At 48.4% G+C, this 27026-nt stretch overlaps 2 protein-coding genes and 1 long non-coding RNA gene across 31 annotated transcripts in view; 2 read left to right on the top strand and 1 right to left on the bottom strand.

Annotated features, from left to right (window-relative positions):
• The first annotated feature begins 2717 nt into the window (after positions 1-2717).
• NDUFB8 (NADH:ubiquinone oxidoreductase subunit B8) lies at positions 2718-8115 on the top strand. 2 transcript variants are annotated; one of them, XM_089314504.1, is made up of 5 exons: positions 2718-3290; positions 3646-3772; positions 5215-5314; positions 5684-5839; positions 7924-8115. In XM_089314504.1, exons 1-5 carry the CDS (start codon positions 3266-3268, stop codon positions 8014-8016), a joined length of 501 nt encoding a protein of 166 aa, XP_089170630.1. In that variant the 5' UTR covers positions 2718-3265; the 3' UTR covers positions 8017-8115. The 2 variants fall into 2 exon arrangements, with proteins under 2 accessions (XP_089170630.1, XP_002718698.1); XM_002718652.6 differs by having other exon boundaries at positions 3266-3381.
• Positions 8116-9912: 1797 nt separating this feature from the next.
• LOC138845321 (uncharacterized) lies at positions 9913-11331 on the bottom strand. The gene is made up of 2 exons (XR_011382328.2): positions 11042-11331; positions 9913-10737 (listed from the first exon to the last, which is right to left on the bottom strand). It is a non-coding gene; the product is annotated as an uncharacterized LOC138845321 (long non-coding RNA).
• SEC31B (SEC31 homolog B, COPII component) overlaps positions 11323-27026 on the top strand; it is a 35793-nt gene continuing 20089 nt past the window's right edge. For 5 of the 28 annotated variants that reach the window (XM_089314487.1, XM_089314492.1, XM_089314494.1 and 2 more), the window contains exons 1-8: positions 11323-11460; positions 12304-12468; positions 14909-14995; positions 15342-15465; positions 24130-24325; positions 24533-24628; positions 25530-25670; positions 26004-26146. In XM_089314487.1, coding sequence (XP_089170613.1) covers positions 14917-14995; positions 15342-15465; positions 24130-24325; positions 24533-24628; positions 25530-25670; positions 26004-26146 — 779 coding nt within the window. In that variant the 5' untranslated portion in view covers positions 11323-11460; positions 12304-12468; positions 14909-14916. Of the gene's footprint in view, positions 11461-12303; positions 12469-14871; positions 14996-15341; positions 15466-16940; positions 17010-24129; positions 24326-24532; positions 24629-25526; positions 25671-26003; positions 26147-27026 lie in introns of those variants that run through there. The other 23 variants (XM_089314479.1, XM_089314482.1, XM_089314488.1 and 20 more) reach the window with 11 other exon arrangements.

A 27026-nucleotide genomic window follows, 5' to 3' on the forward strand; every position in this document is an offset into this window, starting at 1 on the left:
TGAATTCTGCCAGCAAACACTGAGCTTAGGAAAGGACACAAAGCATCAGGTGAGATAGTAGATCCGAACAACATCTTGTTTTCCACCTGATAAGACCCTGAGCTGAGCACCTAGCTAATCAGTGCCTGAACTCAAGGAAAATATGAAATAATAAATTGGTGTTGTTTGGGTTTACTAAATTTATGGTAGTCTGTTATGCAGCAATAGAAATAAATAGACTGGTTAACTATGTAATTATGCTACCTAGTAAGTGTGTTCATCCAACTGATAAAAGTGTTACCTCTGTGGAAGAGTTGGGGCAATCAAGGCTTTACTTTATCTGCAATGTTTGAATTTTTACAAGAATATATTAATTCATGACCTTAGGAGTTAAAATAGATTAGATCAAGAATATTCAAATTACTAAACTCAAGAGTGAATGATTATTTTTGCTGACTTTGTAAAAAATAAAAAAAGCATGGATGGGATACTATAAGCAATTGTATGACAAAAAATTTAGAAAACCTAGATGAAATGGACAAATTCTTAGAAAGACATAAACTGCCATAACTGACTCAAGAACAAATAGAAAATCTGGGGCCGGCGCTGTGGCGCAGCGGGTTAATGCCCTGGTCTGGAGTGCCGGCATCCCATATGGGCGCTGGTTCTAGTCCGGGCTGTCCTCTTCCGATCCAGCTCTCTGCTATGGTCTGGGATAGCAGTGGAAGATGGCCCAAGTGCTTGGACCCCTGCACCCATGTAGGAAACCTAGAAGAAGCTCCTGGCTCCTGGCTTCAGGTCAGTGCAGCTCGGGCCGTTCTGGCCATCTGGGGAGTGAACCAGCAGATGGAAGACCTCTCTGTCTCTACCTCTCTGTAATTTTGTCTTTCAAATAAATAAAATAAATCTTTAAGAAATAGAAAATATGAGTAGACATATTACAAGAAAAAAATAAAGAATAAAAAAATCCCACAAAGAAAAGCCCAGGACCAGAAGGAATCACTGATGACTCCCACCAAACCTTTAAAAAGGGGTAGGCGTTTTGATGCCGCAGGTTAACCCCTTCTTGAGATGCCCGTACCCATTTTGGAGCACCTGGGTTTGGGTCCTGGCTCCACTCCAAATTCCAGCTTGCTTCTCATATGCACCCTGGAAGGCAGCAACGAAGCAATGATGGCCCAAGTACTTGGATTCCTGCTACTCATGTGGGAGCCCTGAACTGCTGCAGGTGTTTGCTGGGGGCATGGAGATACAGCAGGGAGGGGGTTGTTGGTGGTGTGAACAGGTAGGTGATTCTCTCCCCACCTCCACTGCCTTCTAAATAAAATGAAAAAAAAATTAAAAAGTAATTTTGAATATAGATGCAACAGTCTTCAACATAATACTAGCAAATGGAATCCAGCACCATATAAAAAAGGACATTGGGTTGCTTCCACTTTGGGCTAATATAAATAATGCTGCTGTGAACATTTTTTCACATGTTTTTATATGGTTACATATTTTCAGTTCTCTTGGCTATTTATCAAGGGGTAGAATTACTGGGTTTTAGAAGCAGACAGTGGTGATGGTCACACAGCTGTGTGAGTATACTAAAAATCACAGGGGCAGGTGTTTGGTGTAGTGGTTAAGCTGCTGCTTGGAATGTCTGTACCCTATATCAAAGTTCCTAGGTTTGAGTCCTGGCTCTGCTCTCATTTCCAGCTTCCCACCAGTGTACACCTTGGGAAGCAACACCTGCCACCCACATGGGAGACCTGGATTGAGTACCTGACTCCTGGCTTCAACCTGGTCCAGCCCTGGCTGTTGTCAGCATTTGAGGAGTGAACTAGTAGATGGGAGAGTGTTCTGTTGTTTGTCTGACTTTCAAATAAAAAACATAGAACTTATTTAAGAAATTTTAAATATAAAAATCACTTTATCTTATACTTTTAAAAATTGTTCATCATTTATTTGAAAGGCAGAGTGACAGAGGGAGAGGGAGCGACAAAGAGAGATCTTCCATCTGCGGTTTCACTCCCTGGATGGTTGCAACAGCCAAGCCTGGGCCAGACTGAAGCAAGGAGCCAGGAACTCCATCCTGGTTTCCCACCTGGGTAGCAGGGGCCCAAGTCCTTGGGCCATCATCTACCATCACAAAAGCATTAGCAGGAAGGTGGATAAGAAGCAGAGCAGCCACTTAACTCCAACCAGCACTTGGATAAGGCACGCTGGCATCATAAGCCCACTGATCCATAACATCGGCTCCTACGGTACGCTTTGAGGGCGTGTATATTTTGGTATATGATATCTTAATAAAAATAAGTAAAGGAGACCAAATCAGTTTTCTGACCTGAATACAGGGCTTGCTATTGGCTCAATGCAGATGTTGTCCAATTATTCTGAACACCGATTAATGATGCTCATTTACGAGACAGCAGGTTGTGAAGCCGTGACTCCCCGGATTTATACATCCATTTTCGAGCTCTGGTATACATTTGAGAATGTCTGTAATCATGGATCCACGCTAAACCAAGCGATCCCTAAAAATCACCGGAAATATATGCATATTTATAATGTGTAAATAAAGTGAAAACATATCCGTACGTAAATACGATGTCTCCCTTTATTCTATTGAGTTAGAGTTTATTCTTCGTGGGCCGGTTTGAAATCTATTTATCCAACTCCCAGCACAATGAGGCTTTCGGCTGTCTCCCGGAGCTGCCCCTGCTGATAGGTTTCGTTTCACATTCGTTGGGGTTGAGGTGACCGGGCCATTCAGGTGGAACAAACCGACTGAAACTGAAGAGCCTATTCGAGGCGGATTTGTGTGTCGTGCAGAGCACCCAGGGGGAAAAAAACATCAACAACGCGGAGAAGCGAACCCGAACCAGGAAGACGAAGAGCTGAGTTTGAAAAATGATCGCGTTCGGAGATGGAAGGAGGATTAGGGAAGGAGAGGGAAAAGGCGAGCGGCCAGGGAAAAAAATAAGGCAGGGTCATTTACTACCCCTGCTCCTGGGAGGTGGAGCGCGGTCCACGGAGGCCCTCAGGTTCCCCGCGATTCCTGAGTGGGTTTAAGTCAGCTGACGGAGAAAAGGGACTCAACAACCTGAAATAGCAAAAAAGCGACCTCGTTGGTTTTTCTCTGCTTCCCGCTATCCCTCCCAGTCTCCATGGAACCGCTCATCTCCCTGCCGGCTTCCCAACTCGATCCTTAGAGCCCGCCCCTGCTGAACCTCGAAGACTTCCCGGCCGCTTTCCGCGGTCGCGTTTGGCCCCGCTCAGCCGCCGTGACGGGCCTTTGCGCATGTGCGGAGTAAAACGGGAAGAAGGTGAAGATGGCGGCGACCAGGGTCGGGGTCCTGGGAGTCCGGTGGCTGCAAAGAGCAGCCCGGAGCGTGATGCCTTTGGGTGCACGGACAGGTCCGCAAGAATGGGCAAAGCCTCAGTGTGGAAAGGGGATGCTTGAGGTCTGGTGTGTCAAGAGGGCGGGTATCGTGGGCACCACAGCGGCTGTGTCCCGGCGGGAGGATGGACGTGGGTGTTGATAGATGTAGAAAAATGGGTGGAGGGTCGCGCTGCGGCTGCGGAGTCCCAGGATCCGGCCTCTGCAGCCACAGCAGCTTGAAGCCTTCGGGACGCCGGGAAAACGGGGCCGCCCCTGACCTGCCGCCTTTTGCGCTCCAGCGTCCCATATTACCAAGGACATGCTCCCGGGGCCCTATCCTAAGACCCCAGAAGAACGGGCCGCCGCCGCCAAGAAGTACAACATGCGCGTGGAAGATTACGAGCCCTACCCGGATGATGGCATGGGGTGAGAGATGGGAGAAGGCCGGCTAGCTTGGGGTGGCTCTTCTCTGACCCTTCCTCCTGAACCCTCTCGTGACCCCGCCCCAGCGGCAGTGGTGCGGGTGCTTTTCTCGATGGAAGGAGCTGGGAGGGGGTGGGTGAGCAGCTGCAGCCGAGAGGACTTCAATTTTCTCCTTGGCTCAGCCTGTTTCCTCAAATGAGAAAGCCGAGGTTTTAATGGCTCCCTCGAGGATCCCCAAATAGCAGGAACCTTCTTTGGCTCCATCCAGAGCGCTGGGTTTCATTTAGATTGAGCATCTGCTGGGCTCAGGTGCTGTCATGCAGGCACGTGACCAGGCTGGAGCTGGACTCCTGTCATGAGAACCTTATTTGTAGATGGAGTACTCCACGCGAATTTTGTGTCTATGTCTCTTATTTAACAACGTTTTTCCTAGTAGAGCTCCAGTGGCAATCGTAGCATAAAGTGCGTTAAATAGCCAACCCCCCCTTACTCAGTGGATGTTATTCCCCACTCCCCGGATCCATCTAACATCCCTGCTGGCTAATTATTTGAAGCAATTACCGTCGCCTGCATTTCCTATGCTAGCATCACGCTTTCAATCTTCGTTTCTGCCGTTCCTATTCTTCTTGTTTCCCAGTCATCTTCTGTGACACATGCCTAGTTGTCATCATTTCCCACGCTTTTTTTTCTTTTTCTTTTTGTATTGTGCCGTGGTAAGGGCAGCTCTGGAAGCAGTCTGTGTGAGGCGAACCTCCATTTTGGGAGAAGACCCGGCTTAGCAAGCAGTCCCGTGAGACGTTAGCTTGGAGATGTGTGCCAGCCCAGTGGCTGAGGAGCGCACTGCTGTGAAAAGAATACTTTTCTAATCTGTACCTTGTTTTTATTCTGATTAGCTGAGTGACTTTGGATTCAGATTTAGTTTTGTTTTCTGTTTAATGATAAATCGAAGTACCTGCGTGCTGAATTCCCTTTCGGCTCTAACAGCATAGCAGTGTGTGACTGGCTTGCTTCTTGTTCAAAGAAGGTAAAGGAAGCTTAAATATGTTGTAGTGTGTCACAGTGTGACACGCACTTTTTAAAATTTTTTTAATGGACACAAAATTGTACCTGTTTGTGAGGTACCCTGTGATGCTTGATAGGTGTATACATCGTGTAATATTCAAATCGGAAATATCTACTGCCTTAAACATTTGTTGTTTCTTTATGGTGAAAGCATTCAAAATCCTTTTTGCAGTGTGACACGGACTTTCATAGTTACAGTGTGAACTCACGAGGTTCTGTGCTTAGCTTCTAGCACTTGAGATCCTGATTTGAGAGTTGGTTCCTGTGTCTTTAGGTGAAGTGATTATCTCTGCCACTTGGTTTCTCATTTCTGAGGGGCCGCCGCTGAGTTGGCTGAGGCTGCTCGCAGCTCCTTCCAGAAGCCGGTGCTCTCTCTCTCTCAGGTATGGGGACTACCCGAAGCTCCCTGACCACTCACAGCAGGAGAGGGATCCGTGGTATGACTGGGACCATTCAGACCTGAGGCTGAACTGGGGTGAGCCGGTGAGAGCCATTTCTCATTTAACCTTCCTTCATTTTCCCTATATCTTTGGGAATTCTTATTTTTAGCTTAAATGATATTGCTCTGTCCAAGTATCACTAAGCTTTTCTGCTCCAGGAAGCAGGTCCAGTGTGGTATGTGGCGCAGGACTTCTGGGAAAAATAAAAAGCCTGCACTTCATGAGTGACTTGTTTCTGGTCAGCAGAACCTAGGCAGAGGCCAGGACCTGTGGGCCAGTGTGTCTGGCTCCCAGGCTGTTGCCCTGGTGGCAGAATGCTCTGTTGAGCCCAGTGTCAGGCTCTGATCACTCTGGACTGCTTGCCTTTTCCAGAAGAAGCAGGATATGACAGTCATCTGCCTTTCTTCCTTAGCTGCACTGGAACCTAGACATGTTTATCAGGAATCGTGTGGACACGTCCCCCACTCCTGTTTCTTGGGATGTCATGTGTAAGCACCTGTTCGGCTTTGTGGCCTTCATGATCTTCATGTTCTGGTTGGGAGATACTTACCCCACCTACCAGCCTGTGGTGAGTATCTGACAAGCGCTCTCTTAGGCATATTTGTCTGGCCCTATTTCTTGAGCAAATGAAGTGTCTAGAGTGGGGATCCAGCTGATACCAATTTGTCTTCCTGCAGTGTTAGGAGATGGGAGGGCTTTGCCCGTTGGTCTGGCACAAGAACCAGAGTGCTGTTCCATCTCTGCTGCTTGGACCAGTCTGAGTGTCAGGGCACATTCTAAGAGTAAGTGAGGGATGAACCTGTGGAAGCCAGCTTGTCTACAGAGTGCCATGTGGGCCTTGTACTGATCAGTTACGTTTCAGCAAGTGATCTTGCAAGGTAGAGTCAGTCTCAGGCTGAAACCAAACCTTACCCTTTGTTGGACATGTGAAGGACACTTCTGTATGGTACCAGAAGGAAAGTAAATGTCTACTGAAAGCATAGTTAAATTTTGGAGGATGTAAAAGACATAGAAAATAGGTTCTCTAGCTTTAAGTTTTGAGTTAAGAGAAAAATTCAGGTAAATGACAACACCATTTGAACAGACATGAGAATTTGGCACAGTATGTGTCCATGTGTACAGTACATGTATGTGCAAGGGAGGACAAGCTGCTCTCAAGGAGAAGGGCGATACCACCTGCTAAAACAGTGGATTTGGGTGGTGAGAGGAAGCTGGAGAAAGCCTTTTGGGCAAGAAGAAACAAGCAGGGAAAAGGAGTGAATTAGCTGGATTGAAATTGGTGTATACAGTTGGGGAGTGAACCATCGGATGGAAGACACCCCCCCCCCTCTCTTTCTCTCTCTCTCCCTCCTGCCTCTCCTCTCTCTGTGTAACTCTGACTTTCAAATAAATAAATAAATCTTTAAAAAAAAAAAAAAAAAGGTGTATAAAATAGCCCTGGACATCCAGTTACATTGGTTTCCTGGAGAGATGCTAAAAATGTAGATTCCTGAATCCTTACTTCTCGGGGATCCTAATTCAGTAGCTTCACAGTAGGTTCTAGAAATCAGTATTTTTAACAAGTTCCTAGGTAATTCTGTTGTGCAATGTAGATTTAGAAATCACTGTGTTAAACAATATCATGAGGTGAGTTGGTTAGGCCAGGCATCTTTTATTGCATGGCTAAGAGATTTGGATTTGATGATATAATAATGCATTAAGTCACCAAATATTTGTAGAGCCCCTACTATGTACTGGTGCAGACTGTGCTAGGGTTGGGAATACAATGACGACTTTGCCAGCCTGTAGGCAGCAGGGAGCCATTTTGGTTTTTAAACAGAAGAGTGACATAGTGGAGGCTGGGTTCTTAGGAAGATTGATCTACAAGTAATCCATAGGATGGGTTGGAAGGAGAGGAAGGGAAAGTGAGGAGGCTGCTGTGTATGCAGTTGGCTGCCCAGTGCTACCTTTGCAGAGAGAATCAATGACCTGGAGGTGGCTGGTGTGTCTGTGTGCACTGACACGAGCCTTCCTGCCGAGCCCCAGGGGCTCCATGCCGGAGAGCACACGCAGGGCTGGGCTGAGCACTAACTTCACTTCAGGAGAGCAAGAAGCACAGTGTGGCTCTTCCATTTCTCAGTTCTGTAAGCACATCACCCTCTCCTCCTCCCCTTGAGCTGTGTTCTCTGACAGCTGTTTGTTGGTAAAGCCAGCAGCCCCTAAAGCACGTCCCAGCCGTGCCTCCTCTGTGCTTTCCCCCACTGCTGCTCTTGCACGCCTCATTTGCTAGGCCACTTTAGTGGTGGAACCATTAGAGGCTGAGTGACTTAAAGGAGATTGAGTCTGTCTCGACCCCGAGAGAGAGAGTGGGATGGATGGATGCATCGTCTCATTTAGAAAGCTGGGACTCTCTCCCTTTCTCCCCTGTATTTCCCTCCCCTCCCTTTCACCCTTTCCCTCACTCACAGGACAGGCACCACTGCTCTTCAAATTTGGGCTTTCTCTTTGCCTTGGGCTGAGCAGGGGAGAGGAGTGCTGCTCCTGCTGTTCTAGCCCCGCTGGGGCTGACCAGCGGCGACTGCGTGCCCAGTTACCGGTGTGGTTGTTCATTCAGAGGGGTGCAGCTGTGTATTGCTGAATGTGTGTTCGTGCTGACCTGTGTTTTTTCCTTAGGGGCCGAAGCAATATCCTTATAATAATCTGTACCTGGAGCGAGGCGGCGATCCCAGCAAAGAGCCTGAGCCGGTGGTTCACTACGAGATCTGAGGAGGCTCCGTGGGCTTTTGTGCCCTTCAACTAGGACTCTTTGGTTCCCAGAGAGAGATTTAACCTTAATGGAATCCCGAATAAAACTTAGTGCTGTGGTGTCTGTGCCTCATTTACCCAGGAGCAGTTGCTGCTGTGAGGAACCACATCCTTTTCCTTTTATTTGTTGCCCACTGTCTGCCTCCTCCCTGGTTTCCTGTGCTGAAATGGGAAGGCCCGGAGGGTGGGATGAGGGGGTCAGCCCCAGAAGATGTTAATTTGTTAATTTCATGGGGCTTGCCAAGGTGGTTAAAGGTTCTAGCTCCACAGCAGGTGGTAAGGGTAGCTCTTTTTCCCATTTACAGGGTTAAGGAAGAAGAAAGATAAGTTTCTGACTCTCCACCTTGGAACACAATTTATTTCCTATAAAATTTTTTAATAATAATGGTTGATTAAAAGAAAGCTGCATTGTAATATGTTTGATGTACGTAATAGGAAAGGTCAGTGGCCTAGGCTGTGATTGCCTCTATTCTTTTTAAAATATTTTATGTATTATTCCAAATCAACATCTGAGTCAGTTTGTTAATAAGATGACGTTCTCTGTATCTATGTGAGTTAGAGGACAGTTCAAGTTACTGCTGACCCCATTCATCACTTTCAGTGCTTTAGTTATTCACTCAGACTCCTTTGTAGGCCTAGAAGGAAGAAAACCCTGTTTTCTGAGTTTCTTGGTAAATCTGTTTTTGAGTGAACTAGCCCATGTCCTTTGTGTTCCTTTGGGGACAGGTTCTTAAATTGCAGTCATACTGCCTACAAACCTGTCCCATAAAAGCAAACATTTAATGTGATCTATAGAAGTGTGGCTATTCCAGTTAGGGGATCCTTTTCCAGGTAGTGGGAGTGACCTTTGTGAGGTGAGGGAGTGGGTGCTTATCCTGGTAACACCACTTTGAAGGCCCCAACTGGCTTTTTACATTTTAATTTTCTATCCTTTATAGCACTTGATAATCATTTAATAAACATCTGTGTGTCTAAAGATGTATTGACACAAAGGCCCATGGGGATATAAAAGGAGCAAGCCAAAATCATTGCTTTTAAGTAGTTACCAGGAAGAGAACAGTAGCAGTTATAAAACAAGGTCAACAGAGGTTTTTTTTTTTTTTAATTTTTTAAAATTTTTATTTTTTCTATTTTATTTGAAAGGCAAAAAGAGACCAACCTTCCAATTCAATCCCCAAATGCCTGCTATAGCCAGGCCAAAGCCGGGATCCTGGAATTCCATCTGGGTCTCCCACATGAGTGGCAGGGACTAATAGTTGAGCCATCGTCTACTGCCTCCCAGGATGTCCATTAGGAAGCTGGATCAGTCAAGAGCCAGGACCCTAACCAGGCAGTCTGATAAGGATGTGGGTGTCCCAGGTTGCGACTGAAGCCGCTGCACCAAACACCTGCCCCAAAAAGAGTTCTTAAGAGAGAGGGGAGTTTGGGGCGCCGGATTCTGTCCCGGTTGCCCCTCTTCCAGGCCAGCTCTCTGCTGTGGCCAGGGAGTGCAGTGGAGGATGGCCCAGGTGTTTGGGCCCTGCACCCCATGGGAGACCAGGAGAAGTACCTGGCTCCTGGCTCCTGCCATCGGATCAGCGTGGTGCGCCGGCCGCAGCGCGGTTGCTGCGGCGGCCATTGGAGGGTGAACCAACGGCAAAAGGAAGACCTTTCTCTCTGTCTCTCTCTCTCTCACTGTCCACTCTGCCTGTCAAAAAAAGAAAAAAGAAAAAAGAGAGAGGGGAGTTGGGAAACTACTTTTTGTTTAATCATGTCCTGCTTGACTGATCTTAATGCCTCTGATTTGGATTTCTTTGGGAGTACTCATCAGTGACACTTCTGCCACATTGTGTAATTCTAGGTGTAGGCCAGGTTCACTTGTGAAGTCTTCTCAGGTTTCATCTGTTGTGCTAAGTTCAAGGAGTAGTTGTTGAGTTGCACTGGGGCTGGCACTGTGGTACAGTGGGTTGAAGCCCTGGCCGAAGCACTAGCATCCCATATGGGCGCTGGTTCTAGTCCCGGCTGCTCCTCTTCCGATCCAGCTCTCTGCTGTGGCCTGGGAAAGCAGTAGAAGATGGCCCAAGTCCTTGGGCCCCTGCACCCACGTGGGAGACCTGGAAGAAGCCCTTGGCTCCTGGCTTCAGATAGGCGCAGCTCCGCCATTGTGGCCATGTGGGGAGTGAGCTAGCGGATGGAAGACTCTACCTACCTACCTACCTACCTCTTTCTGTAACTGTCTTTCAAATAAATAAATCTTTAAAAAAAAGTGCAGCAAGCACTGGTAGTACCCTAAATTGTTTTCTGTGTTACTTCTCAAGTCCACATGAAAAGGAACTGCAGTAACCAACTCCCCATCTTTAGAGGAGGATCAGGCAGGAATACAGCAGAATTCGTACATTAAGTTTTGAATCAACTTAGGTCTGAAAATCTTCAACTGCCTACAGAACCTGTTTTTTTTTTTTGGCAGGGGTTGGGGATGTCACCTCAGTCAACATGAAGGTTGTTCTTCCCACCTGCCTCCCCCTGTCCTCCACCTGTAGCTCTGGGGTCTCCCAGGTTGTAAAGCCATAGTCTTAAGCTCCTTACCTTTGCCAGTAATGAGTCTGCCCAGCTCTCCTTTCCAGGCATCACCAATGTATTAATCCAGACTTGCATCGCCGTGTGTCGCATCTCTGCTCAGAATTCTCAGTAACTTCCAATTAACTAGAAATGAATTGGTATTTAACAATCTGCATCTGCCCCGCCCACAGCCTTCCCTTGGGATGAGAGACACCTCAGTTATCAGCTTAGCCCCTGCATCCTTGGCTGCAGTACCACTAACTTGCGGCTCCAAGGGCTCACACCCAGCTCGTGTTCCAGAAATCCAGGAAGCCCATGGTTCACAGTTGTCTTACCCTCCTCACACCTCGCAGCCTTTTAATTCAACCAACAGCTTTGGGGCACCAGTCACTGCTGGGCTGCAGTGAGCCACTCACTGCCGTTATGTAAGGCCTCGATTGCTTTTTACCTTTTCAACTAAGTGGATTCCACTGAGAGCTCCTGGGGCTGAGGTCTGCTCTTCTCCCGCTTCAATAAGTAGATAATGAGTTGGTTTAGTAATTTTCCTTTTCCAGAGGCTACCCTGGGAGTCTGACTCGAGTTGAACAGACCAGAAAATACTAGTGCAGGAACTGACCTACTGCGCCAGAGCGCGCAATCACAGATCAGGTGAGGAAGCCCAGGTGAAGAGCCGAGGTGCGAGGTTCTGGGTGGGTCTGCCCGGTTCCCCGGCTCGGCGCTCCGCGGAGCTTGTGAAAGGCAGCGCCCGGCCACAGGGCTACTTTTGGCCCTCGGCAGCCGCCGTCCACAGCCGCGGCTGAGCCCCGAAACCCTGTGAGAGGAGCGGCCGCTGCCCCGCCTGACCTCTGACCTGGGTCCTCAGCGCAGGTTGGTTTCCCGGCTGGTCTGGGGCCCCTGACAGCAGAGACCTTGCTGTGGCTCCGGGCAACTCACTCCCCTCTGGAGAACGCCGTGGGGGCTCGCCCACCGCGGAGACCCCGGCAGTGCCCGACCTCGGCCGCGGGTCCTGCCTGCCCTCGAGGCTCTGGCCAGGGCGCCGTTCAGGGACCTCCCCCTCCCCCAACGCTGGTCCTCGCGTTGGACCTCAGTCCGCTCCCCAGCGCGCCGGGGGCCCCCGGCCCGACGACGGTCTCCCTTCAGCGCTGCCTTCGCCCTCTCCCACTCGCCCCCGGCCCCGACTGGCCCGCCGCGAGTCGCTGCATGCTGCCCTGGCGGGAGGGCAGTGGCAGTAACCCCAACGGCCGGGACGAGAGCGGTGCTGCCCGCCCTCCCCAGGGGCTGCACGCGGGGCCGCCGACGCGGGGCCTCCTCGGCACGCCTGTGTGTTCGGCTCGCGGTGCAGTGGTCCTGGCTCGCCGGTCCCCGCTCCGCCAGCTCCCCACAGCGTCGCTCCCCACCACTGCCTTGGTCATTCTAACCCCAGTAGGGGCCCTCCTTGTGAACAGATGCTTGCGCACAAAACGGATTAAGAGTCCGTTATTCCAATTCCTAGGCTGTTAACGATGTAAACCGTTTATGGGGTATAGTTATAATTGGTTAAACGTTCAGGCTCTTGAAGCTGACTGGGGTTCACATCCCAGCCTAGACAGTTGTCTCCTCTGTGAAACGGGGTGGTATGATAGTACTTAGCTTATAGAGCCGTTGAGAGAGTAACATGAGAGATGCACGTCAAATGCAGTTGCTGATTGCAGCTCCTACTTTTGTTATTAGGGACTGTTTCCCCAGGAACGCGAAGATGGCGATGACCGGCAGGTGGCGCTGGTGACTGGCTAGTATATCGTACAGCTGCCCCCATACCTGGCCTCAGAGGTCCCCCGGAAATCTTGGCGTGGTTGGCAGCCTGAAACTTTCTTCAAACTGTAAAGTACATTAGAGGTTAAGTAAAACTACTTACTGTTTCTGTAGGCGAGACTGACCTGACTAGCTTGCTCAAGCCGCTGATAGTAGGTCCCAAGTTTCCTCCTTCAAGTTAATAAAAAAAAAAAATTATTTATTTGAAAGGCAAAGTTACAGAGGGAGGGAGGGAGAGAGATTGAGATTCAGAGAAAGGGTTCTTTAATCCACTGGTTCACTCCCCAAATGGCCAGGACAGCCAGAGCCGGGCCCGTCTGAAGCCAGGAGCCAGGAGCTTCTTCTGGGTCTCCTACATAGTGCAGGGGCCCAAGGACTTGGGCCATCCTCCGCTGCTTCTCCAGCCCGTAGCAGAGAGCTGGATAGGAAGGAGAGCAGCTGGGGAACCAGCACCACTGGCAGCGGCTCTACCTGTCTGGCCCCCTGAGTAATTTTTTTTAACCTTTCTGTGCCTTTGCTAGCCTGTTGGGAGGGGACTTTGAATATGCATTAGAGTTAGATTGGAAACCACAGAGTTGAAGTAGATACTTGCATTCACTCAACAGTATTTATGGAGCACTTGCTGTGTGCCAGTCGTTAGTTTGGGTACTAGTTCACACGCAGTGAACAAAGGCAGACATGGTGCTGGCTCTGTGGAGCTTATATATTAGTGGCAGAGAGCGACAATGTAAAAGCAAAAATGTAGCCGGTGCTGTGGCTCACCTGGTTAATCCTCTACCAGGTTCTAGTCCCAGTTGCTCCCCTTCTTCTCCAGCTCTCTGCTGTGGCCCGGGAGGGCAGTGGAGGATGGCCCAAGTGCTTGGGTCCTGCACCCACTGGGAGACCAGGAAGAGGCACCTGGCTCCTGGCTTTGGATTGGCACAGTGCCGGCTGCAGCAGCCATTTGGGGAGTGAACCAATGGAAGGAGGACCTTTGTCTCTCTCTTTCTCACTGTCTGTAACTCTACCTGTCAAATAATAAAAAAAAAAAAAAAGCAAAAATGTAATTAGAAATCACGAGGAATAAGAAAACTGATGCTGTTTTTGATTAAGTGGTTCGCCTCTCTGAAGAGGTGAGAAGCTGAGCCTGTAATAAGGAGCCCGTCATGAAGATGGTGAAGGGAAAAGCAGGCTACAGGGAGCAGAATTTGCAAAGGCTCTGTGGCAGGGAAAAGCCAAGAAATAAGGAAAGGCTACTGTGAGTTCACAGTGAACAAGAGGGAAGTATGAGAGGTGAGGTTAAAGTGATAGGCTGGAGTTTGAATTTTATTTATTTATTTTTTTAAGATTTATTTTATTTATTTGAAAGGCAGAGTTAGAGAGAGAGGTAAATAGAGAGAGGTCTTCCATCCGCTGATTTACTTCCAAATGGCCACACGACCAGGGTTGGGCCAGGCAGAAGCCAGAAGCCAGAAGCCAGGAGCCAGGAGCTTCTTCTGGGTCTCCCACCTGGGTGCAGGGGTCCAAGCACTTGGGCCATCTTCTATTGCTTTCCCAGGTGCATTAGCAGGGAGCTGGATTGGAAGTGGAGTAGCTGGGACTCAATCCTGTGCCCATATGGGATGCTGGTGGTGCAGGCCACGGCTTTAATCTGCTGCACACAGTGCCGGCCCCTGAATTACATTCAGAGTGATGGAAATCATTGAAAGATTTGAAACATAAACTGTTAAACTCCTTTTTTTTTTTTAATTTTAGAAGCTCAGTCCTGCTGCTGTGTGGAGAATGGCTTGGGGATGACATGAATAGTAAGGCGAGAGCTACTTGCGAGGCTATGGTAGTAATTCAAGTGAGAGAAGACAGGATCTTCAAATAGGCTGGAGGCAGTGAAGATAGAGAAAAGTAGATAAAGATATATTTTGGAGGTAAATGATGAATTAGAAGGGAGTGAGGGAGTAAGAGGGATCGAGGGGTCAGGTTTCTGGGTTGAGCAGATGGGTGGAGAGTGGTACCATTAACCAAGGTGAAGAAAACTGGAGGAACAAAACAGTTTGTAGGGCTAGAGTAGTAGAATGGAGAGTTCCATTTTAGGCAGACTAACTTGGGCATCTCTGCTATGATCAAGTGAAAATAGCAGTGACTAGTAATTTCATATATGAACTTGGGGCTCAGGGGAGAGATTTCTGTTGGTGATAGAGTTTTTTGGAGTCGTCAGCATTTGAATATTTAAAGCCGAGAAAATGGACAAAGTCATTGAGAGATTATCTGGTTTGATGATTATCACCTTTGGATATCACTGTGGCAACCTGTGTGGTGAAATATCTTTTGGGGTTCAAAGCATTAGATTTCAGTAACTGGGCAAATGGACCGTCTTTAAATCTATGCACGGTTTTGTATATGTCATCACGTGTTGCCCTGAAATGCTGCAGCTCGTAGCGGAGACAGAAACAAGATCTCACGTCCCCGGGTGCCCCCTGGATCCAGCTAAGAGCCTGCTATTTCTGTTTCCAGTGGGCCACTGGCCATGTCCGCTTTCTGCCACCCACAGGGCAGACCATGAAGCTGAAGGAACTCGAGCAACCAGCTGTACAAGCGTGGAGCCCAGCCAGTCAGTACCCTGTGTATCTGGCAACAGGTATGATGACGTGCGGACTAGGATCCACTGGACATATATAAGTTGAGGGGAAACTTAGTATCTAGATTCTTAATTGAACATTTGAGAAAGCTTTCGGATCATGGGAGGGTAGGGATGGCTCACAGCACAACCAAGGGGATATTAGGTGTTTTGGGTACCAGGAGACTGCTTGGGCCCTGGCTCAAGGCTAGGCATCTCATGCTTTATTGCTCTCCTTTGAGTTGCCCTTTGAAAAGGGTTTGCCCAAACCTCTCCTGTTCCTCCTCTGTACTCCCTAAGCCATTTACACCTTATGCTGATGCATATTTTTTTGCTGACATCTCTTCTCGATTCTCTTTGTGCCTAGGAACATCTGCCCAGCAGCTAGATGCCTCCTTTAGCACAAATGGCACGCTGGAAATCTTTGAGGTTGATTTCCGGGACCCTGCCCTGGAGCTGAAAAGCAAGGGAGTCCTTTCTGCCTCAAGCAGGTACTAGGTTTAAACTCTTGATGGGCATACAGGGCAGGTCCTGACGAGGAATCCTGGGAGGGAGTAGTGTGTGCTTCTCAGGGATCACTTGGAGACAAGAGAGTGGAGAGAGAGCTTTTCCAAATTGGAGAGAAGTTGACTCTGGGCTGATTTTGCAAGAGGATTTAAAAACAGCTACCCCCATCTTTGTGGCCAGCAGCAGCAGCGGTATCAGGCATAATACGTCTGATGGAGATGCCTCTCGCAAGCCTGGACCTGTGTGGACCTGAGTGCTCCTTGAACCCCGAGGTGTTGCCTCCTTCCTCCCCGGGGCCCTTGTAAAGATAACAGCCTTACACAACGTCACCCTTTCCTGCCAACAAGGAGACACCATCCTCTCCTCATTGCTCTCGGGCACTGATTGGGTGTTCATGGATGTCATGGCTCTGGCAGACTGGGTGTCCATGACTTTCGTGGGTGACATTGTGTAACAACAGTGAGGAAGGAGGCTTTGTCGGCCTTGCCAGGCTAGGTCCTCCGTCATTCATTGAGCCCACGTGTACTACATGGTAGGCACTGTGCTCGGAGCTCTGTATTTTATTCACTCTTCAAAATAAGCCTAAGTGATAAATACCATTACTTTTACTTTACACAGGAGAGGTCACAACTCTGAGAAGCCAGGACTTAAATCTATGCCTATCTAAATTCAAAGACTACTTACTTTCTTTCCATTATTCCATTGTTCTTTTAAAGGTTTCTAAAGGCGAGGGCTTACAGTTTGAAGCAGGGGTCTCCACATTGAAAAAAAAAGTATATATTTATTTGAGAGGCAGAAAGAGAGCACTCCCATCCCCTGGTTCTCTCCTCAAATGCGTGCAGCAGCCAGGAGGTGGAAACTCAGTCCAGGGCTCCCAAAGGTGGCAGGAGCCCAATTACTTGAGCCATCGCTGCTGCCTCCCCCAGTCTGCATTAGCAGGAATTGAGTCAGGAGTCAGAAATGAGTATCAAATTTAGGTTCTCCAATATGGGATAAGAGCATCTTAACCTGAGTCTTTACCAGTAGGCTAAATATCCACTCCGGCCTTCACATTTTTATACCAGCAGAAAAAAATGTGACTATTACATATATATTCAATATCTGTGTTAAATAGTCAGTATTTATATTGTACATATTCAATATAAGTAATATCCATATATTTACTGCTAATGAAGTATAATTTCTATCATTTTTCCATTAAAGATGTCTTTTTCTTATAGTTGATGAATTATCCTGCCTATTCTGTTTAGAGGTTATCGCTGTAGAACGCAGCACTCGGTCAGATGATTGATGAACCCTTTGTGCATTCCTTGGTTCCTCTGAGAAATGTATTAAAGTATTTAGGCAGAAGGGGGTGGGCGTTTAGTCTAGCAGTTAAGATGCTGGGTGTGACTCCCACAGCCCACATTGTAGTACCTGCGTTCAGTACACATCTGACTCCAGCTTTCTGCTAATGCAGACCCTGGGAGGCAGCAGTGATGGCTCAAGACGGTGGGTTCCTGCCATCCATGTGGAATCCTGGCCCCTGGTAGGCATTAAGGAATTGAATTTGTGAATAAGAGCACTCTCTCTCTCTCTGCCTCTCACATAAATAAAAATTTTAAAAATTTAGGTAATACCCTCTTCTTTCTTTTCATGCTTTAACCTAATAATGAAAGGTTAGTTATCATTTATCCTTTCCTGAGCTCTTACAGCACTGTGTGACGGCATCTTTTATTTTGCATTGCTTTATGTTTCTTTGTATTCCAGCCCTTGTACCCTTTGAAGGACAGGCACTTGACCATTTAGCAATAATGATGAGATGGTCTTAGTCCCTAAGCAAGCATTTCAGAAAGGGCCTCTGAAAGGGGTGGGCTACTAAGCTTGTTTATTCTCCTGGAGATAAGAAAAGGGAGCAGTGGACAAGGGCCCTTCCAACAAGCTACGCAATATCTTAAGCACAGTAGTGGCTCCTTATGACTAAGGGATCCTAAGAGAGGAAATGTAATTGCTTAAGAAACCTTGAAACTGAATTCCGAGATCCATGTTGGCAGAGATTTTTCTCTATTCACTGCTTATCTTATTCTTAGCACCACCTACGGCAGTTCCTACACTCTATCTAATAAATATTTGTGGAATGCATAAGTGCTATTGCAAACTTCTGGGTTGCCAAACTGAGCATTCCCATCCAACTTCAGTTGTTACAGTTGGTCTTTAGTCTGTCTTTGTGCCTTAAGAGCTTTTCAGGGGCGACTGTCAGTTGTGCAGCCAGCAAGGTTGAAGGGACTCTTTTTGATGTGTAGATACTGAACTTGGGAATCATGAACTTCGCCCCCTACCATTCCTCCATCCCTCAGGCGTTTGGGCCAGTAACCAAAATAAATAGTACAGTGAACACTAAAAATTAATAGTACAGTGAACACTATGGATAATATTTCATGTCTACCTTCTTTTTCTACCTCTACAACTGTGGCCAAAGGTTGATTCTCATTCACAAGGACCTAAAAGATTAACTCTGATGCAGTCCTACTGAGGCCTTTCTGAAGAAATCCTAGACACCCCAGGGGTCTATACACCCACTCCTTTCTGTTCCAGTCTGGGTCAAGTCACTTACTCAAAGGTCATGAACTCTTGATCAAGATGATCAGGGCAGACAGAGGACCATTCATCCTTTGCTTTATACTTTCCTCTCTACTTTTCCTTTCTGTGTCACCTTGCCATGGTGTAGTTGAAAGCGTTGTTGGGTTGTAGTCTTGGCTGTAATGCTGATAGAGCTGTGTGGCTTTGGACAAGTTGAGTCAGTTGTCTTAGGTTTCTCCACGTATGTATAAAAAAGAGATGTACAAGATGACTTCTAAGCACCTGCTTAGATCTGCTGAGACTTCAGTCTCTCCTTTCCTGTCTTCCTGTCTCCTTTGCTTTTCCTGTTTTTTTTTTTTCTCTCAAATCTATCTTTATTCAATGAACATACACTTTTCAAAATCTTCCCCCTTCCTCTGCCTGCCCTTTTCACCAAGCCCATGTGTTAGCTAAATTTAGGTCCTGAGAATCCCTTTTTGTTCTATCCTTGAGTGTCATAGGAATATTATCTATCTAGAAAAATCTCACTGAAAGAGAGTATCCTGAAACACTGATACGTGGACAGATAAGGGAGAGCCTCAAGCTGTTACGTGACTGAAGGGAATGCATGGGAAATGCAGTCAGAGTCAATATGGATTAGCATGTGTACTGAAGCAAGTGATGTTGGTTTGTTGGATGGATTTCACTCGGGAAGAAAGGATTCTGGGAGAATAATGCTTTGCTTATGTCGCTGACTGAGGAGCTAGCAGCTGCAGCTGAATGGGGTCCGAGTCCAGAGCGATCTCCATTCCACCCTGGCTATACTGAAGTTCCAGGTCTCTGAGTGGCCTCCGGAGCCTCTGTAGGACCCATCCTCTGGTAAAATGGAGAAAGCACTTGCTCACCCTCTGTCATTCTACCTTTATCTCAATTCTGGCTCCTCAGAGAGCACTTGTGACCTCCCTTCGGGTCACTCCCTTTGGGCACTTCTCTTAGTTTTCTCATTCTCAGTTCTTACCTTCTTTCTAGAGACATCAACGTTATGGAGTAGAGAGAGCATAGGCTTTGTTGTTGGACAGGCCTGGATTCAAATTCCTGCTCTAAAATTTACTGTTCTCTTGGGTACATGCTTGACCATATTTTCTGCAGCATAAATTCAGGGTAAATAGTAGATATATAGTAGCCTGGGGTATAATGGGCATTTGGAAACATAGTTCACCTCCCACACAGCCATGGCTCTGCTCCACAGCTTTTATTCTCCAGCTTGGAGAATGCCTTCATGCTCTGTTTGGCTTTCTTTATTTTTTATTTTTTTAAAGATTTATTTATTTGGAAGGCGGAGTTACAGAGAGAGAGAGGGAAAGGAAGAGACAGAGACAGAGAGAGAGAGAGGTCTTCCATTCACTGGTTCACTCCTCAGATGGCTGCAGCTACCAGAGCTGAGCCGGTCTGAAATCAGGGGCCAGGAGCTTCTTCCAGGTCTCTCTTGGGTGCAGGAGCCCAAGTTGGGCCATCTTCCTCTGCTTTCCCAGGTTCATTAGCAGGGAGCTGGATTGGAAGTGGAGCAATTGGGACTTGAACCAGTGCCCATATTGGATGCCAACACTGCAGGCAGAGACTTAACCTGCTATGCCACAATGCCAGCCTCTCTTTTTTTTTAAGATTTTTTTTTTATTTATTTGAAAGAGTTACAGAGAGAGATAGAGACACACAGAGAGAGGTCTTCCATCCGCTGGTTCACTCCCCAGATGGCTGCAACGGCCAGAGCTGTGCCGATCCAAAGCCAGGAGCCAGGAGTTTCTTCCAGGTCTCCCACATGGGTGCAGGGGTCCAAGAGCTTGGGCCATCTTCTACTGCTTTCCCAGGCCATAGCAGAGAGCTGGATCGGAAGAGGAGCAGCTGGGACTTGAACCTGCGCCCATATGGGATGCTGGCACTTCAGGCCAGGGCGTTAACCCACTGTGCCATAGTACCGGCCCCCCTCTCTGACTTTCAAAGACACTGGGGTTGCCCCGAATGTTTTTGCTTATATGTAGAAAAACTTTTTCACCTTAGTTCACTAATATGAGGAAAGGAACTGTACTAAGAAAATAAAAGCAAAATCTCTAAAACAAAGAAGTGAATAAATCATGGAAGGAAGGATTTGTACAGCAGATATTTCTTTAAGTTAAATATCCAATCACATTTATTTATTTTAAAGATTTATTTATTTGAAAGGCAGAATTACAGAGAGGCAGAGAGGGAAAAGGAGTCTTCCATCTCCTGGTTTACTCCTCAAATGGCCACAACAGCCAGGGCTGTGCCAATCCAAAGCCAGGAGCCAGGAGCTTCCCCTGGGTCTCCCACGTGGGTGTAGGGACTCAAGGACTTGGGCCGTCTTCTTCTGCTTTCCCAGGCCATAGCACAGAGCTGGATCGGAAGTGAAGACACCATATCCAAGTGCCCAGCTTTGCTCCCAATGCTAGCTCCCCACAAATGTGCACCCTAGAAGCAGCAGGAGATGACTCAAGTTACTTGAGTCCCTGCCATCCTCGTAGGAGACCTGAATTGAGTTCTGAGCTCCTGGCTTCAGCCTGACCCAGTCCTAGCTGTTGTTCACATTTGGGGAGTGAACAGTAGATGGGAGATCTCATTCTCTATCTACCTCTCTCTCAATCTCTCACCTTTCAAATAACTAAATATATTTTTTAAAAGTGTCTACCTTCCTATACCTTCTGTTTGAGCATGTCAGTTCCTATGTTCCTATTTTTCTGGCTAGATGCTGTCTTTTTTTTTTTTTTTTTACATTTTTTTCAAATTTAAAAATAATTTTACTTGAAAGAGAAATCTTCCATCCACTGATCACCCCCACTAAATGCTCACAACAGCCTAGTGTGCCAGGCCAAAACCAGGAGTCTGGATTCCACTGGGTCTCCCAAGTACTTGAGCCTTTAGCTGCTGCCTCCCAGAAAGCACTTCAGTGGGACACTGGATTGGAAATGGAGGAGCCAGCACTCAAACCCGCACTCTTATATGGGATGTGGGCATCCCAAGCATCGACTTCACTGCTGAAAACTTCTGTCCCTTATGTTGTTTTTTTAAATTCAGATTTAGAGGAAGGTTGTAAAATAGTACAGTACACAATCCTGTGACCTTCCATTGTTAACATTTTGCCATATTTGCTCTCTCTCCCCTTCCTCTCCTACACACACACACACACACACACACACACACACAGCTTACAGAGTAAAGATGATGACACTCTTTGGGTCTACTGAATGATCAAGTGCCTTCCTTCCTTAACTTGATCCAGGTGTTCTCATTCTCCTGGAATTCTCCCTCAGAACCTATTTAGGCTCCAGATTCACCCTTGCTAGTGAGGTGGTTAATAATAGAAATATACTTTCTCATGCATACCGAAAGAAAATCATTTTGTTACACCCCGTGTTCCACACTGCAGCCCTCTGAGGTGACTGCCTTCTCCCACCCTTTGACTCCCGTTCCAGGTCTTGGTCGCCTTTTCCTCTCTCCTGTATGTTGTGCGCTGTGATCGCTGCAACCTCCCATTTCCATGTGGGTTTTTCACTGACCATCCCCTCCCCAGGTTCTCAGGTGACCTGGAAGGGCTTCCTTAGCTACTCGGTTGCCTTGCCCTCTGTCCACACCAAGATCCAGCCCACTGACGACAGGGAGCCTCTTGAGCTCAGTGTGGAACACTCCTCTGCCCCAGAAAGGTCAGTGCAACCTCAGGAAGCAGCCTTTCTGGTAGAGGCCTCGTAACTGCTGTTGTGTCAGCTCTGCTGTTTGGTTTCACGTCTGTCCCGGTCTGAACTGGTGCTCAGTGCTTCACTTCCAGCAGGTTGGCTCTGCTCGAATAACTGAGCAAACAAATTCCAGCCCTATTACCCCACTCAGTCCTTTGCTGACCACCCCAGGGTCTGGGAATATTTCATCGCAGTTAGAGATCTTGGGCCATCGTTTGATGTGAAATCTGGCTCTCTGGAGGACTGTGAAAATGTCCTTGGCTAGCGGCTGTGAAACAGGAGACAGATCACCTATAAGGCTTTCTGAATTTCACATGCCTTCCCCTGGGGCTTTGCTGGAGAGACTCAAACTTGTCTGTAGGGGATCCAGGGTCCATATTTTCTTTTGTGCAACTTCTTTTGTGCAAGACACTGGCGGTGTCTTGATAGAAGCATCCTCGGAGAGCAGGAGAAGTGTTTTCCAAATGGAGCAACTATCCCTTTGTGCCTCTGTGTCTCTAGGGCTGGCCCGTTGCGGGCCGTGGTAGAGGGGGAAGAGGAGATGCGTTTGTTGGCTTAGACGTCCTGCTTCTAATCCGCCACAGAAGTTTCCTCTCAACAGGAGGCATTTTGTGATTTAAGGAGTTCAGGCTCTGCAATACAGTGGCCCTTTCTTTCTTTCTTTCTTTTCTTTCTTTTTTTTTTTTTTTTGACAGGCAGAGTGGACAGTGAGAGAGAGACAGAGAGAAAGGTCTTCCTTTGCCGTTGGTTCACCCTCCAATGGCCGCCGCGGCCGGTGCGCTGCGGCCGGCGCACCGCGCTGATCCGATGGCAGGAGCCAGGAGCCAGGTGCTTTTCCTGGTCTCCCATGGGGTGCAGGGCCCAAGCACCTGGGCCATCCTCCACTGCACTCCCTGGCCACAGCAGAGAGCTGGCCTGGAAGAGGGGCAACCGGGACAGAATCTGGCACCCCAACCGGGACTAGAACCCGGTGTGCCGGCGCCGCTAGGCGGAGGATTAGCCTAGTGAGCCGCTGCGCCGGCCTGCCCTAACTTTCAACCTTGACTCTGCATTTCCCAGCTGTCAGATTGAAATAAAATTACTTGCTCCATATACAGGAATTTTATAACTTCTTGGTCTCAATCTCCTCAGTTGAAAATAGAGATGATAGTAACGCCTCATGAGGCTGACGCTGCGGCTCACTAGGCTAATCCTCCGCCTGCGGTGCCGGCACCCCGGGTTCTAGTCCTGGTTGGGGCGCCGGATTCTGTCCCGGTTGCTCCTCTTCCAGTCCAGCTCTCTGCTGTGGCCCGGGAAGGCAGTGGCGGATGGCCCAAGTGATTGGGTCCTGCACCCCATGGGAGACCGGGAGAAGCACCTGGCTCCTGGCTTTGGATCGGCATAACACGCCGGCCGTAGTGGCCACTTGTGGAGTGAAGCAACAGACAAGGAAGACCTTTCTCTCTGTCTCTCTCTCTCACTGTCTAACTCTGCCTGTCAAAAAAAAAAAAAAAAAATAGTAATGCCTCATGGAGTTGTTAGATATTAAATCAGCTAATACATGTCAGTGTTTAAAACAGTGCCTAGGGGCCGGCGCTGTGGCTCACTTGGTTAATCCTCCACCTGCGTCGCTGGCATCCCATATGGGCACCGGGTTCTAGTCCCGGTGGAGGCACCAGATTCTGTCCTGGTTGCTCCTCTTCCAGTCCAGCTCTCTGCTGTGGCCCAAGAGTGCAGTGGAGGACGGCCCAAGTACTTGGGCCCTGCACCCACACAGGAGACCAGGAGGAAGCACCTGGCTCCTGGCTTCAGATCGGCACAGCGCTGGCCATGGTGGCCATTTGGGGGGTGAACCAACGGAAGGAAGACCTTTCTCTCTGTCTCTCTCTCTCACTGTCTAACTCTACCTGTCAAATAAAACAAACAAATAAACAAACAAAACAAACCCAGTGCCTAGCCAATAGGGAATATTCAGTAAGTGTGTAAGATGTCCTTATTACCTGAGTAATGATGTGAGGATCGTGAGGATCAAGTGACATAATCTGTCTGAATCGTTATCACAGGGTTGATGTAGCACTAATGTTAATTAAAAAAACAAACACCCACAGAACACCTCCACACAATTCAGAGGCAGTAGACTCCTCTTTTTTTTTTTTTTTTTTTTTTTTTTTTTGCAGTGAACCCTTGATTTCTAGTGAACAGAGATGGAATAGTTGTTCAGGGGAAGGGCAGTGCCCTTCTGTGTGCGGGTGGGGGAGTGAAGGAGATAAGCGGGTCCTGGGTCAGGGTGGGAACGACTGCTTATGGCAGAGGCTGGCAGAGGTGCCTGCCCTCTGCGTACTGACCTGGACCTAAGTCGGTGCTGATGCCAGTTCCTCCTCTTTGTAGGTTTCACAAGCTCATCTGGGGGAGCTTTGGCAATGGGCTTCTGGAAGGCTCCGGGGTTATTGCAGGCGGCGGGGACAATGGCATGCTTACTCTGTACAATGTGACCCACATCCTGTCTTCGGGGAAAGAGCCTGTGATTGCCCAGAGGCAGAAGCACACGGGGGCTGTCAGAGCCCTCGACTTTAATCCTTTCCAGGTACTACCTTTCAGCTGGTCAGACATGGCCAAGCCATGGAGCAACAGGTCTGAGTGGAGGCATTCACTTTGGCCTCTGGTCTGTAACTCTGGACCCCCTCCAGGCTGTTACAGGGGAAGCTTTGGATAGCCCCAAGTGGGGATCTTTGCCCCCTTTCCTGTTCTCTTCCTGGCATTGTGTGTCTCCAGACCTCTTTTATTCATGCAGGACAACCTTCTGGCCTCAGGGGCCAATGATTCAGAAATCTTCATTTGGGATCTGAATAACCTGAGCGTGCCGATGACTCCAGGATCCAAGTCACAGGTGAGGAGGCCCTGTACCCTACCTAGGGCACTGCTTGGAGAGTGTAGCTGATTTTTCCCTGTAGAGTGTTGCAATAGTGGAGCCAGCTAGAGCACAAGAGATTTCAGACTTTACCACTGGAGGGCAGTAAAGCTCCACAGACTAAGAGCTACCGTGCAGATAAGCGCTGATGGAGGGTAGGCTGGGGAGTGTGGGGTGGTTGGTTTGGAGTCATTGGCTATTCTAGGAGTTTACAGGCAGGAGATGAAGGCTGGGGGGTGAGGAGACGCTGAGAGAAGGAGAGGGAGTGCTACTTACCACTTGGCAGCTCTGGGTAGGGCCCCACGCTCAGTGGAAAGGAAGCTAGAGTAGGGCCAGGTGCATGTTGTCCTTTTTGTGGGGAGCCAGCTCTGTCTCTGTAGATGGTGCTGCTGTGCCGCAGGGGTCTGTGTGCCTTCAGTCGGAGTGTCTGTCAGTGTGTAACTGAGCCCATCTTCTTGCTCCCTGGCTTCTCTCTGTCTTATGCGCACAGTATCGTGGGGTAAGTTAAGTATGAATTTGATGGCATCTTGGGGCCTGAAAGTAGGAGCTGTGGGTGTCTATGTTTCTCTCCCTCCTTTACCTTCCTCCTTTCTCTTTGTGCTAAACGAAGGGCTGTTTTTCAGTCTTGACTCCATTCTCTCAGGAGAACTTTGGGATAGGAGTAAAACCAAAATATGCTTGGCATCCCCTCTACTTCTACACTAGCACCCTAAAGGCTCTTCCCTGAAAAATCCAACTCCAAGCTCCCAAGACTGTCATGGTTTGGGTAGCCCCATGTCTCCTCTTGGGCGTCCTGTGGGTGGTTGAAGCAAAGGAATAGCAGGACCATGCGGTCTAGAAGGTGACAGGTTGTCCTCATGGCTCTGTCCTGCCTCAGCAGCCCCCAGAAGATATCAAGGCTCTCTCTTGGAACCGGCAAGTGCAACACATTCTGTCTTCCGCTCACCCCAGCGGCAAAGCGGTTGTGTGGGATCTCAGGAAGAATGAACCCATCATCCGAGTCAGTGACCACAGCAACAGAGTGAGTAGTGGGGGCCAGAACGTGGGCTTGGGATGGCTTCTGTCTTGTGCCTGCGGTTGGAGTTCTGCCCCTGGCCTAGGGTCTACGTTCAGTTGTTGAACATGTAGATTCAGCCTCTGGTAATTTCCAACTGAGAGTGGAAGCTCAGGGAGGCTGAACAGAGCCGACCTGGAGGCTTCTGCCCTGCCTTCCTTAGTCACGATCATCGCTTTTTCTCTGATGGCTGTGGTGTTCCCAGTCACATAGAAGACTGACAAAATCTTCACAGGGTAGACAAGGTCTGTGACCAGAGCAATCAGGTTACATCACCATCGGGATCTACTTTGTTCACAGATGCACTGCTCGGGCCTGGCCTGGCACCCAGACGTAGCCACCCAGTTGGTGCTGTGTTCAGAAGATGATCGCCTCCCCGTGGTTCAGCTGTGGGACCTGCGCTTTGCCTCCTCACCGCTGAAGGTGCTAGACAGCCATAGCAGGTAGCATCTCTTACCCACTCGCATCCTTCGGGGGATGGTGGACGTAACTGATCCGGGGAAGAGGCAGTGAATGCCTCATTTTAGCCACCGAACATTCTCCTCAGCTTCAGATCCTTTCCAGTGACTACACAGTCGCCCCAGCCTAACTCCAGCCCTAACCTGGAGGAATTCCTCTAGACCCTGAGGTTACGGAAAACAGCCTGAGGGTCCATCTGACTTCCAGGGATGAGAGTGGGGACAGGGTCACTGGAAGTATTGGAGCCGGTGGATGGTAACCTTGGGAGAGTCCCCGTGCTCTGACCTGAGGATAACGTTCAACTGTCTAGGCGAAGAGGTTGCTTTTTCCAAGACTTCTGAAACAAAGCAGCTTGGCTTCCGTGTGTCCTGGGACCATGCCTGCCCCTGCAGCTGCTGCTCTTGCTCCCACAGCAGAGGAAGCAGCTCCGCACTCTGTTGTTTCCAGCCAAAGTGTCATGTTGCCTTTGTACCTCATAGGGAACTTGGAGGGTTAGGCCTTCACTACTCTCCTGGATTAAGAACACCCGCAGGGACAGATGTTTGTGTGACCGACACTGACTCATGGGTCCTTCCTCTGTGCTCAGGGAAGAAGCAGGCCACCCTGCCGTGACCTAGGCGAGGCAGAGTGCAGTTTCTGGAGTTTGACCTGGGTCTCTGGGGGTTTAACTTGGGTTCTGGCTGTGCAACTGCCTGAAAGTTGAGTTTTCTTTTTCTTTTCTTTTCTTTTTTTTTCTTTCTTTCTTTCTTTCTTTCTTTCTTTCTTTCTTTCTTTCTTTCTTTCTTTCTTTCTTTCTTTCTTTCTTTTTTTTTTTGACAGGCAGAGTGGACAGTGAGAGAGACAGAGAGAAAGGTCTTCCTTTGC

The sequence above is a fragment of the Oryctolagus cuniculus genome, chromosome 15 (genome assembly GCF_051225735.1).
Source record: "Oryctolagus cuniculus isolate XC-2025 breed Fujian yellow rabbit chromosome 15, ASM5122573v1, whole genome shotgun sequence".
NCBI classification, from domain to species: Eukaryota; Metazoa; Chordata; class Mammalia; order Lagomorpha; family Leporidae; genus Oryctolagus; species Oryctolagus cuniculus.

Bases quoted from the DNA above. Each gene is read 5' to 3' on its own strand.
- NDUFB8 (XM_002718652.6), top strand. From the start codon at position 3,297: ATGGCGGCGACCAGGGTCGGGGTCCTGGGAGTCCGGTGGCTGCAAAGA. The intron at 5,315-5,683 runs GTGAGAGCCATT...TTTCTTCCTTAG, and splicing joins GGCTGAACTGGGGTGAGCCG to CTGCACTGGAACCTAGACAT. The intron at 5,840-7,923 runs GTGAGTATCTGA...TTTTTTCCTTAG, and splicing joins ACCCCACCTACCAGCCTGTG to GGGCCGAAGCAATATCCTTA.